We start from the raw sequence: 12,663 nt of genomic DNA on the forward strand, positions 1-12,663 counted from the left end.
CGTTCAGGCTTCCCCGGCCTATCCCCGTGCGCCCGCGCTTCCGCCCCATCCCCTCCTAGTCCCGCCGGCGCTCGTGCGCCTCCGTCGTCCGTGGAACAGCGCCCGAGCGCTCGCTGCCGCGCCGCGCCCGCAAGGTGTTTGACAAAACGCCTACAAGGTATGTATTGCTCAAACTTCATGAATTTGATGCATGTTTTGAATTGTAGTTTTTATAGTATAATATTGAACATTGTAGATGAGTTCGTCGTATGATTCTTCCGAAGAAGAATTTGATATGGAAGAGGAGGAGGATCTTGCAATGATCCTAGCTATGCATATAAAAAAACGAAGCACGGTGGTTCGGTTATGGGTCGGCAGAAAATTTGGAGGGATAGGATCGATGCCCACAACAGATTGATCAGGCATTATTTTGCGGAGAATCCCATATACCCCGAGTCGTATTTTCGTCGCCGGTTTAGGATGAGCCCCGAGTTGTTCAGGCGCATTGCAGAGAAACTAGCGAGCCATGATCATTTTTTTCAGCAAAGGAGGAATGCCGCCGGAGAGCTCAGACATAGCACCTTTCAGAAGGTGACAGCCGCTTTGCGTATGTTGGCATACGGTATACCGGCTGATCTTGTTGATAATCACTTGGCTATGGGTGAGAGCCAAGCCATCATGTATGTCAAGCGCTTTGCAGTGGGAATTGTGCAAGTGTTTGGCGAGGAGTATTTGAGATCTCCCAATGCTGAAGACGTCGCAAGGCTATTGGCGATGAACAAAGCTCGCGGTTTTCCTGGCATGCTTGGCTCAATAGATTGCATGCATTGGAGTTGGAAGAATTGTCCAAAGGCATGGCATGGGCAATTCCACGGCCAAAAAAAGGATTCCACTATAATCCTTAAAGCGGTGGCCGATCAGGAGACTTGGATTTGGCATGCATTCTTTGGAATGCCTGGATCTTTGAATGACATCAATGTTGTCAACCGGTCACCACTGATGAATAGGATTGCAAACGGTGAGTTGCCACCGGTGCAGTTTGTAGCAAATGGCCGTACGTACAACTATGGCTATTATCTAGCGGATGGCATCTATCCAAAGTGGCAAACCTTCGTGAAGCCGTTGAAAAAGCCGGAAGGTAAGAAAAATCTTGACTTCCACAATCCTCATGCGGCGGCTAGAAAAGATGTGGAGAGAGCATTTGGGATTTTGCAAGCCCAATTTGCTATTGTGAGAGGACCGGCTAGATTTTGGGATAAAAAAATGCTTTGGTACATCATGCACGCTTGTGTGATCATGCACAATATGATCATCGAGAATGAGCGTGGCCAAGATTTAGACTACTCACAGTATGAGCTCTTGGGATATCCCGTGCGAGTGCGACGGAGGGCTGAAAGGGTAGCCCGTTTTATTGCCTCCTATCATGCCATTCGGCGTCCCGCAACGCACAATGAACTTCAGAATGATTTGATTGAAGAGTGGTGGGCATGGCATGGACGACAAAAAGCATGATGATATCTCCATTCGACATTGTATTGTATTGTTCATGAACTATTTGTTGTGTTTATTGCATTTGTTGTACTGAACGATAAACTATTTGTTTGAGTTGTAATGATAACGAAATTGAACTATTTATTGTTGATTTAGTTTGTTTGTTTGATCATTTTTGCACATGTATATGTGGTTTGTGCGGCGCGCGCGCTATATTTTTGTGCTCTGCTGGAGCAGCGCGCGCGCTGCATTATAGCGCGGCTGCTGGAGCCAGCGCAGGCGGGCACGCTAAACCAGTCGAAGCGCGCGGCAAACAGGTTTTTTGAAGGGAGTACTCCTTAAGTTCTAGCCTTTTTTTTTCCTTTCTACTCCCTCCGCAAAGAAATATAAGAGCGTTTAGATCGCTATTTTAGTGGTCTAAACGCTTTTATATTTGTTTACCGAGGGAGTACAAAATTATCATGGCGAAGGATTTTGGTACTGAATTGATATATATTTTACCGAGGGTGGTCAGAATTTATGGATACCACGGTAAGCAGATAATTTCCGCGTCCAATTTTTTAAAACAAAACTTGAATTTAAAACCGTTGGATTCAGTCATCGTCACGCCTTCCATGCACAGACGCACACAGAAATATAGATAACTTTTGGGGTGTTTCGAGAGTGGCTGGGTGAGATTCCATTTAGTTTCACAAGCGTAGGCAGGTTTGCTCCGATCCTCCGACTTTGTTTGTTTCCTTCTCTACTTACAATACATGTTTTTTTAGCATCTGCTTCTCTCCCATCTTCCCAGCAATCACAAACTCGATGACCAAGATTCTCAGGTCAACCGACTTACCAACCATGCATGCAATTTGAGTTTCCAATCCACAGCTTAACAAATTTCCTTTGCCGGTCGAAGTGGGCCGGTCCGGAGGAGGAGGAGGAGTCGGCGCCGATGGTGGCTGCAGGGGAGTACCGGGACCTCGAGGGCGGCGGCAACAAGGACGACCGTGGCGACGTCAGGCTGTTCCTCGCCGGCCTCGCGGCATACTTCGTGTCCTTCATCGGCATCTACTACATACTGCTCGGCAAATTCTACCTCCCGCCCGTGATCTTCGGGGCCACTGCGGGCGGCGTGATCTCCGCCTGCTGCTGCTGCCGTCGCGCCTCGCCGCCGGCTGATGATGAGCCGTCGCTAGTTAGTTGATCAGAGTCAGCATTCGTGTTCCTCAAGCCTGACGAATATGGATCATGGAGCTGCTGCAAAATCTCATTGTTTCATCTATTTTAATTCCTATGTCATCTAGTAAACGAGTAATTCGCGATATTGGATCAATGCATTTGCCGCCAGATGAAATAGTGTGTCGAGTTATGTATGATTCGTGCTGGAAAAACATTGCCAGGTTTCGACTCATCACCACATATTCAGTAGCAGCACAAGTCTCATAAACAACTTGTTGCGAATCCACACATTATCTGGTTACACAGCGACAATGATGGGAGGAAAAACCTCTGATCGCGATGATGCAACGCCGGCAACTCGTTGTCGCCGCCACCGCTACCTTTGAGAGGAAGTTCAGCGACGTTCATCTACTTTGCTGCAACTAACAGTGATGATTCAGACTGTAAGCGGAGCCCGGTCGGTCCTTGCAGTGGCAGGAGCTAAGCTAGGATGCAGCAGCTGGTGGCGGCAACTGGCCATCCTCGGAGTTGTCTCGGTCCTTGCTCTCCTTCCACTTGGCCCAGCCCCATCGCGCCACGAGGAACGCTCCCAGCGCATACACCTGCAAGAGTAACGAGGCAAAATGAATGACGGCTTGGTCTGAAACCCGAAAAACAGAGGGTATGCTCTATGCTGTGCTGGTTTCTCTGAAGACTAATAATTGGAAGAAATACTACATGGTATCTAGCAAATCTATACCAATATAAAAAGACCCAAAGAAGCAGATCCAACTGATCTCGACCATCAAACCAGGTCAATCCAACGACCTACACTCCTCCAATGGCGAGCGTTCAACATGTTTAACGTGCAATTAATATCATACCAAATATTGCACTAATCACAGAATTATCACACAAATAATAGTATACCTAATATCCACGTGCAATTAATATATTGCCTAAATATTAACGTGCAATGCACGTGCGCATTCACTAGTGACCACAAGACGGCCATATACTGCAGCGATATATTCGCCGGTACATCACAGGAAACTAGAGGCATAGGGGTTATCTGAAGGAATGTCCTGATTTATCTGAAGTTACGACAGTAAGCACCAACTGGTAAAAAAACAGGAATGTGCTCTGCATAAACTAGATGAACCAAATCAGGGCTTCTTATACTGAAGTTAAAATCATCACTGTCTCTGTAAGCTGACGAAGACATAAGAAATGATGCCTCACAGAGCCTGCAGAGATACGTAATCGCTTCAAACCCCAGTGGCCTCAAAGCGGGTCGGTTGTACTAAATCCAGCGTCAAGTAAACATATAATTTCTACATCCATATTATACTTGCCGTGCTTGATTTGGAAGCAGAGATGGTTAGAAAAGCGACACACTGGAAAGTAGGTTACATGTCTAGCCCATATCGAACGCCTAAACAGAAGCCTACAGTGTAGTTTTGAACAACAAAACTACAGAGGATACGCTGTGCTGATTAGTTATCGTGTAGCGCCATTTTCATCTAAGAAGCAGAAAACAGAGGATGTGCTGTGCTGATTTCTCTGAAGACTAACAGGCAGAAATACGCAGTACTATCTAACAGGGATGAATGACTGACCACATGGTCGCATACACATATATGTGCTTGAGGCATATATGTGGGTTTTCTGAAGGAATGTCCTGATTTATTCTGAACTTAAGACAGTAAACACCAGCTGACAGCAAACTGTAAGATGCTCTGCATCAACTAGATGAACCAAACTAAGGCTTCTTCCTGAACTTATAACCATCATCACTGTCTCTGTAAGTGGACAAAGACATAACAAATGATGTCTCACAGAACCTTCACAGATACGTAATCGCTTCAAACCCCAGTGACCTCAAAGTGCTTAGTGGTCACTAAATTGAGCGTCAAGCAAACATAGAATTGCTGCATCCACATTATACTTGCCATGCTCTGGATGGGTGTGCTGATTTCTCTAAATTTACGACAGTAAACACCAACTGACAGAAAACAGTAATATGATCTGAACCAAATCAAAGCTTCTGACTAAACTTAAAATCATCACTGTCTCTGTAAGCGGATGAATACATAACAAATGATGTCTCACAGGACCTTCAGAGATACTTGATTGCTTCAAACCCCAGTTGACCCCGGGCTCAAAGTGGTTAGTGGTTAATAAATTCAGCAACAAGTACATGCAAAATTGCACTACGTCCACATATACTTGCCATGATCGATTTTGGAAGCAGTGATGGTAGAACATCCAGTTTTCAACTTAAAAAGCAGCACGCGAAAGTAGTTTAGGTGTGTACCACATATCGAACACCTAAACAGAAGCCTACAGTAAAGTTCTGAACAACCGTAAGATCGTGATGCAAGTAGCGCAGGTTCCTCCTGATTATGCAATCTACACTAGAGCGCTCACAAGGTTTCGGGAAATAAGATCTCACTAATACTGAAAACTGAGGCTTGATAGCTGATCTAGCGCATACCTATAGTGCAGTAATTTAGTCACCAGGAAATCACACGAAAATGAAGGTAGGGGTTCTCTTACCGAATCTGTTGGTTTCTTAACACTAGAGACCCAACTGGCAGTGCATTCAACTAGATGAAGCAAGTCAAAGCTTCTTATTGGAGTTCAAATCATCATCGTCGCTGTATTATGCAGTAGCAGAAATTTCCCCCCCGGTGACCTTAAAGGCGGTCCATGGCTGGGTACTGAATCCAGCACCAGCTATACATAAAACTGCACCGCATCCACATTATACTTTCCATGCTCAACTCTGGAAGCAGGGATGGTAAATCCTCCTGTTCTGAAGTTCAAAAGCAACAATCTAGCCCGTAATTAAGGTATGTGCTCAGATGGTTAGATTTTCAGTTCTAAACAACTGACAATCGGCATGTCCCCCCGACGATCCCGCACTCTTTTATAGAGCACCCACAAGCTCTCTGGCAATAAGATGTCAGTTGGCAGTGGACACTGATACTGCATACCGAACGCCAATCCAGGTAAGAATCTCCGCACTATCCAGTTCAGTTGAGTCAACCATGGAGGATTTTGGGGGATTTCTGGCTCGGCCGTGGGGTAATAATCGGGAATCGGGTGACGGCGGGCGAGGGCGGTGGCGTTCATACCTGCCAGAGGTTGCGGGGGGCGGCCATGTCCTCATCGACGCCCTCGCCGGCGGTCGTGGGCGGCGGCGGCGGCAGGTCCTCCCCCTCGAGCTTAATCGGCGGCGGCTGCCTGGCCGTGTGCTGCGCGGCGGCGGGGAAGAACCGCACGGTGGACGGCGGGGCCCCGACCACGCCGTCGGCCTCCTCCGGCTTCTTGGCCTGCTCCGGCGCGCCCGCGCTCCCGGCGTTGCCCATCTCCTGCCGGCGTTCTCCAAAGCCACAGACTTTCTTCCCCTCCCTCTCGCGGCGATAAGATTGGTGACGCGTGCGCGGTGCGGCCCGGCTCAGCCTTGGGCCGGTTTAATCAAGGACCAGTTTAGAATAATAATATTTACAATAATATTCATAATGCTAATTATGTCCAAAAAAAAGTGCAACTTACATTTCATTTCAAAATAAATCTACTCATAGGGATGTTCTGCAAAAGGATGAATCTGTTCATAGGTGTACAAGCTGCGAGGATTCGACCCTTTCGTGATATTGCCGAGGGCTACGGATAAAAAGAAAAAACAGTGGGCTGCGGATTTTTCTTAAAAGTGCCATGAGTGTATATTTCAACTACAGTCTTGCTTTACAATACAAATTTGGATGGGTTTTCTTTTTATTTTGGAAAAACACTTTGCACCAGTGGTTCTTCCATGGTGAAAATCTAGAGAAGATTACGTTTCTGCATTGAATTTTGTTTTTATGAGAATGAACTCTTGGAAATGTTCTAGACATTTTTGAGCCATATGATCAGTAATAGTTAATTTTTGGTATGAAATCACATTTACAGGAAAGCCAGAATTGGCCCACCGCATCATGGATTCGTGAATAAAATACAACTGCTGTGGCACAGTGAAGTTCAACAAAAAAGGATTGCTAGGCATAGAGAAATATTCTTCCATATAAACATTTAGTGATTTTTGTTGGAATCAACATATTATTTAGAGTGTACATATATTGTCTAAAGGAGAGTATACTGTGTGTCTCGTGAAAGAGTAATAAAGAGCACCCCCCTTGATTTCTTCAGGTCTCGTGTACCTCAAACTTTTTTAAAATGGATCCTGATGTTTACATCTTGTCTTTCGCATGAGACAATTTTTGGCATGGACAGTAGTTTTCATGTTGTGCTTGCATATTGAACATTTCAAAATAATATACTCATTATAGTTTCGATAGTGAAACATGTCACTAATGGATTATCATGATTATCTTCGGCGCGCAGCGCGCAGACACTTCTAGTAGTGCATCAACATATGTATGGCCATGATGGCTTTCACAGAGCACATAGGTCCCTTTCTTCCTTTTTGCTTTTGTCTTTTCTTTTTCTTTTTCTCCATCGATTGATTTGGAACCACAAAGTAGATCTTGCCCACATTGTTTCCTTTGGAAGACTAACCAAATTGGGCTCTTTTGGAAGACTAACCAAATTAGCATGCTTCAGTTTTAGTCAGACGATACAACTTTATTGATCAATTAAACATAGTAATAGCACAAACCGGAAGAAACACGAACAACCCTCAAAACTAAATGGGAAACGCTTGGGAACAGTAGGCTAATAATTGGGCACACGTCGGCCAGGATCCAACTTTGATGAAACGGCATCCCTCCTAACTTGGTCCATGTTGCAAATACGGGACCCCAACATGTGAGGCGTTGTGATCCTTCCATGCTCAAGAGTCAACACATGCCTACTGAATGCCCACCCTTCTCCCCTTCTTTTCTCCCATGAGATACACCCTCTATGGCACGCGGTTGCGTCGTCCCCTGACTTTCCCCTGGGATCGCAACATGGATACTGTTGCAGTCTCAACATGGGACCACAAAGGGGTCGTTTTGGGGTGCTCAGCCCGTGATTGCAACATGGCCACTGTTGCAGTTGCAACACTGCCCTTGTTTCAGTGGGGAAAAAAAACAGGTCAGGGGAAGATTGCAAAAGGACTCCTCTGTTGCAGAGGGCCGAGCGCAACAAGACCCCTGTTGGGCAGTAGATCTTGGCCGACGCATCACGCTGCCCAAACTAAATTGAAAGCTACAGCAAAGTTCTTTGTAGTCTCTAGCTTCACTATTTTGCATCACCACAAGTCGGATGGTTTGCACAAACTGATGAGCAAAACAAGCCATATTACATCTCTTTCTAGTTTCGACATTTTTTGTTACTATACTAGTCGGTGATGCGGTCATTGTACTGGCAGCCTGAAGAACCAGGTTCACAACAATAAGGCAACACTGCCGGTTTGCACACCATGTCGCCTGACACATCATTCCTAACATTATTGTTCATATTACCACACTCTGACTGAATGAAGCTCACTAACCAAATGTGTTAAAGATTGAAGGCTCGACATTAACTCTGCTGAAAACTATTAAGACTTCCAGATCATCATCAACTATGCCGAACAAGAATATCTCTCTCTCACTAACAGCAAAAGAATAATAGCACGGGAGGTGCAACCAACCAAACGTAACAAACACTGCCACCACAGGTATATGTAATAGATACTCAGATACTCAGTTCCCTTTGCCCGATATAGGGTTACACAATGACGAATCTAGGTAGGTAAGAAGATAGGTGGGTGGGATCTAGAGGCGCGACAAAAACGAAGACGACGGTTTCACTACGATATAAGTATCTGGCTTCCAAAAGATCAAGAGCAGCATAGCTGCGCCGTCATCGTCTAGCTTGAAGGCGTCGCCGTGGCCAGACACATCTGCGTCTTGACGGCTTCCTTGTAGGTCTTGTGCTGGTAGGTCAGCGTCGTCTCCAGCAGGTCCTTGAGAGGGGTCTTGGGGTTCCACCCTGCAGTTTGTTTAACCAGCGTTTGGAGATCAGACATTAGGTACACTAGTATAAATCAGGAGGATAATGAAAGGCGGAACAAACACGCTGTTGCGTGGTTTCAGTGATATACACACCTAGCTGCTTGTTGATCAGGGTCATGTCGGGGATCCTCTTGTCGCTGTCGTCGTACCCTTCGCCGTAGAATTCTTTTGCGCTCACGTCGATCACAGGCTCCTCCAGCGGGGGCTCTCCTGAGACCTTAGCATAGACCTGCAGATGAATGCAAATGAGAGGTTCAGATTAGACACACTAACATAACTTACAGTTGCTATTAATCTGTCAATGGCATTACCTCTGTCATCATTTCAGCCAACTCCCTAACAGTGACTTCATTGTCAGGGTTCCCCACGTTGAAGATATGACCATTGGCTCGAGCAGGGTTTTCCTTTTGCAAAAGAAAACAGAGATTTAAGTTTCACTGATGCGGTACATACTGGTAACATCAGGAAAATATATGGAAGATAAACACAGAAGACATACAATCATCAAAAGAACAGCTTCAATGGCATCCTTGATGTAAACAAAAGTTCTCTGGGACTCGCCGCCATCGACAAGCTTCAGGGGCTCTCTGCGGAGGAGATTCTGCACATCCATTGGCAAGGTATATCTTGTAAGAAAGAAGACTGAAGACAGTGCAATGAAGCTATTCATCCTCAGCAAGGGATAAGTTTACATACGTTGCTGAAGCAAGCCAAAACCCGAGGAACACCCTCGCTAGGACCATCAACGCCAGGAATGAAGTCCATCCTTGGCCCAATCCAATTGAAAGGTCTCACAATCGTGAATTCAAGGCCATTTTCTGCGCCTTCAGCTGGGGGAAACTCAAATGTACATGGTCAGAAAAAGTTTAAGGGTGCTACTAATGGCACAATCAACAAGTTATAAGTTCTTCCACTCACCAAAAACAAGCCTCTCGATAAGCTGCTTTGCGCACGCGTAGGACCATCTCTGTTTCACGATTGGACCAAAGATGCAGGGTGACTCATCTTCTGTCAGCACATAAAATTCAGCTTCCTGTTTGAAAGGTGAAAAGCACACGGAGCATCAGCTGAACAGCCAGGTGTGATGATATGAATAAGTGACATGGGAAAAACATATTACTGACGACTGAACAAATTATTGTTACTGCTAGGCTGAGTATAATATTGCTACGAAGATAAGAATCTAAAGACAAGAATAGCAAAAATCATTGTAATTCAGGGTCTGGTTAGTTGAGTCTTTAAATGATGAAGCTCCAACTAACAATTGAATAAGAAAAGGGGAGTTCCTTATGGCAGCACGTTTTCCAAATTACTACATCCACTTGCAGAGCAATATGCAGTGACAGGCATAAGCATGACATGGCTTGAGCTGAAAAAATTATTTCAAGCTAAAAGAGAGCAGACGATGTGAAATGACAGTATCCTTGCTTACAACTAGTCCCTGGGAGTTACTATAGGATGGTACCGGACAATCAACGCAGACATATTAACAAACAAGCAACATAAGAAAAACAAACACTAAAATGAACAGGACATAGCTTGAACAATTAATTATTGTCAACCTAGAAAAGTAATAGACTATATGAAATGACAGCATCATTGCCCTGTAAGTTACCAGAAAATGGTGCTAGACAGATTAACCAATGTGCAACTTAAGACAAACCATCACTAAAATGTAAAATCAATGTATGCAGTCACACTCTGTTCTTCCAGTCAAGGCATGCCATAACCTTCACACCAAGCAACCATTACAAGACATTATCCGAGTGTCAACCAACAACCAACAAGGATTCAATTAGAATAATTCCACTCCTAACCAACACCAAATCCAGGCCAGCCGTTTATTTAAGGACTGTACTAAAAGAACAGGACAATTACAGGTGAATGTCAAATACAGGACAATTTAAGGACTGTACCATACAAAGGTACTCCCTCCGTTTCTTCAAAGTTTGACAAAGTTTATAGTACAAAATAGTACTGACATTTACCATACGAAATAAATATCATTAGATCCATCATGAAATATATTTTCATATTATATATTTATTTGCTATCTTAGATGTTGATATATTTTTAATATAATAAATTGGGTCAAAGTTTACAAAGTTTGACTTCGAACAAATCTACTAATACGCGGAGTAAAAAGAAACGGAGGGAGTACTAGAAAGATTAACGAATCAGCAACTCCTCTTAAGAAAGAACATCCCTAAAATGTAAAATCAGCGTACGCAGTCAAACTCTGCTCTTTGTTAAGGCCAATACATTCCATAAGCTTCACGCCAAACCGCCATTACAAGACATTATCCCAGTGTCAACCAACAACCAACAAGGCTTCCACTAGAATAATTCCACTCCCAACCAACACCTAATCCAGGCCAACCTTTTATTTTAAGGACTTTATTACTACAAAGAACAGAATAATCACAGGTGAACATCAATCACAATCTGGCAACCTGCACCAGATCCAATCATCCAATCAATTCCATCTCAATCCAGTCCAACCAAATCAAATCAAAACCATTTGTTTATTCAACCAACCAACCAAAAAGGCACCGCATTATCCACTGATGCCACTTGGCGAGTGACACACACGCATAGTGCAGACAGATAGTGTGAGCACTGAGCAGGGGGAGGGAATGGGGATGCCATGTTCGTCACCTTGCGGAGGGGGTGGTCCTTGGGGAGGAAGCTGCCGATGGTCTTGCCGTAGACCTCGCACGTGGAGAAGTGGATCAGACGCTTGCTGTTCTCCGAGCAGTACTTGACCTGCGCACGCACGCAGCACCGACATTCAGACATTGTTTGCTTGGCAACGCGGAAAGCGGCGAGAATATAATCTTGGATGGGTGTAGCACGTACCACCGGGAGCGCGTCGATGAAGTTGCTGTAGATGGTGTCGAGCGGCCGCGTGTTGTAGTCCGCCGGCGTGCAGATCGCCGCCAGGTTTATCGTCTTCGCGGAGCAGATCCAGCCACCGACACGCAGAAACAAAATCGTCAGCGGCTTTGCAGAGATTAATTCAGGGAGCGCGAACTGTTTTCTTTTCAAGCGACGAACGCGCTATCGGCAACCGAATCAAGAAACTGAATCCCAGGAAAACCGCTCCATTTTTCGCGAGCCGTTCCGCCATTAGAGGACGGGCGGGAGGGGAGGGGAGGGGCGTACCAGATCGGCCATCTTGATGAGGCCCTCGAGGCGGGAGTCGTTCTTGATGTTGAGGCGGTGGAAGGAGATGCGTCCGGCGAGGTGGGGCGGGGGCGGGTCGACGAGGTGGCGGATCTTGTCGCAGTAGACGTCGACGGCGAGGACGACGTGCGGGGTCTCGGCCATGAGCTTCTCGCAGAGGTGCGAGCCGATGAAGCCGCCGGCGCCGATCACGCAGATGGTCAGCGGCGCCACGGCGGCGCCGTCCAGATCCGTCCTGCCCCCGCTCGCCATGCTCTCCCTCCCCCGGCGGTCGCGCGGCGCGGTCGGGTGGACGGTCGGATCCGGGGCGGGGAGCGGAGGGAATGCGCGTGGGGATCGGGTCTGGTTGGATTCGGGCTGGGCTGGGATTATCTATCCGGCGGCGATGTCGGTGGTACGGCGGGGGTATTTAACGGAGGGGGAAGAGTGGAGTGGCCGAAGGAAGGAATGGGGGTGTGGGGTGGGGTGGGATGGGATGGGCCCACCGGCCAGACCGAGATGCGCTGCCCTGTGGGCCCGGCCTCCCCCCTCTCTCTCTCGACTGGTCTCTCTTTTTCCTTGTTTATCAGATGCTTTTCAAGTTTTCTTCTTTGGATGCCTTTCTTCCTTGATGATTATGCTTGTGACCTGATTTGATTTGGTTGTGATGCGTGCGTCAGGCGTGTTGGTTTATGCCTTTGGTTTCTCTCCAGTCCAAAGTCCAAACGATGCTCATGTGGGTCTCAAGCTTAAAAAGTTGTCAATGTTTGATTAGTTTTGGTAGTTGTAGTAGTATCAATTTCTGGCTTGCCAAATTGTGGTAGCAAAGTAAGCCGCGTCTGCGACAGCGCGTACAGCGACCAGGTGTTACACCATCCTCTATCTAGCGCCGTCGCCACCA

At 46.2% G+C, this 12,663-nt stretch overlaps 2 protein-coding genes across 2 annotated transcripts; both read right to left on the bottom strand.

The window, feature by feature from the left end:
• Nucleotides 1-2,809: 2,809 nt before the first annotated feature.
• LOC119270695 lies at nucleotides 2,810-6,063 on the bottom strand. The gene is made up of 2 exons (XM_037552738.1): nucleotides 5,754-6,063; nucleotides 2,810-3,236 (listed from the first exon to the last, which is right to left on the bottom strand). The coding sequence occupies exons 1-2, from the start codon at nucleotides 5,985-5,987 to the stop codon at nucleotides 3,120-3,122; spliced, it is 351 nt and encodes a 116-aa protein (XP_037408635.1). The 5' UTR covers nucleotides 5,988-6,063; the 3' UTR covers nucleotides 2,810-3,119.
• Nucleotides 6,064-8,121: 2,058 nt separating this feature from the next.
• Nucleotides 8,122-12,180, bottom strand: LOC119270696 (UDP-D-apiose/UDP-D-xylose synthase). Its single transcript, XM_037552739.1, has 9 exons — nucleotides 11,763-12,180; nucleotides 11,457-11,549; nucleotides 11,256-11,363; nucleotides 9,516-9,630; nucleotides 9,294-9,427; nucleotides 9,097-9,198; nucleotides 8,909-9,001; nucleotides 8,691-8,826; nucleotides 8,122-8,574 (listed from the first exon to the last, which is right to left on the bottom strand). Exons 1-9 carry the CDS (start codon nucleotides 12,033-12,035, stop codon nucleotides 8,453-8,455), a joined length of 1,176 nt encoding a protein of 391 aa, XP_037408636.1. The 5' UTR covers nucleotides 12,036-12,180; the 3' UTR covers nucleotides 8,122-8,452.
• Between the last annotated feature and the right edge of the window lie 483 nt (nucleotides 12,181-12,663).

The sequence above is a fragment of the Triticum dicoccoides genome, chromosome 3A (genome assembly GCF_002162155.2).
Source record: "Triticum dicoccoides isolate Atlit2015 ecotype Zavitan chromosome 3A, WEW_v2.0, whole genome shotgun sequence".
NCBI classification, from domain to species: Eukaryota; Viridiplantae; Streptophyta; class Magnoliopsida; order Poales; family Poaceae; genus Triticum; species Triticum dicoccoides.

Bases quoted from the DNA above. Each gene is read 5' to 3' on its own strand.
- LOC119270696 (XM_037552739.1), bottom strand. From the start codon at position 12,035: ATGGCGAGCGGGGGCAGGACGGATCTGGACGGCGCCGCCGTGGCGCCG. The intron at 9,199-9,293 runs GTATGTAAACTT...ATGGATGTGCAG, and splicing joins TTTTGGCTTGCTTCAGCAAC to AATCTCCTCCGCAGAGAGCC. The intron at 8,575-8,690 runs GTGTGTATATCA...AACAAACTGCAG, and splicing joins CCTGATCAACAAGCAGCTAG to GGTGGAACCCCAAGACCCCT.
- LOC119270695 (XM_037552738.1), bottom strand. From the start codon at position 5,987: ATGGGCAACGCCGGGAGCGCGGGCGCGCCGGAGCAGGCCAAGAAGCCG. The intron at 3,237-5,753 runs GTATGAACGCCA...TTACTCTTGCAG, and splicing joins CCCCCCGCAACCTCTGGCAG to GTGTATGCGCTGGGAGCGTT.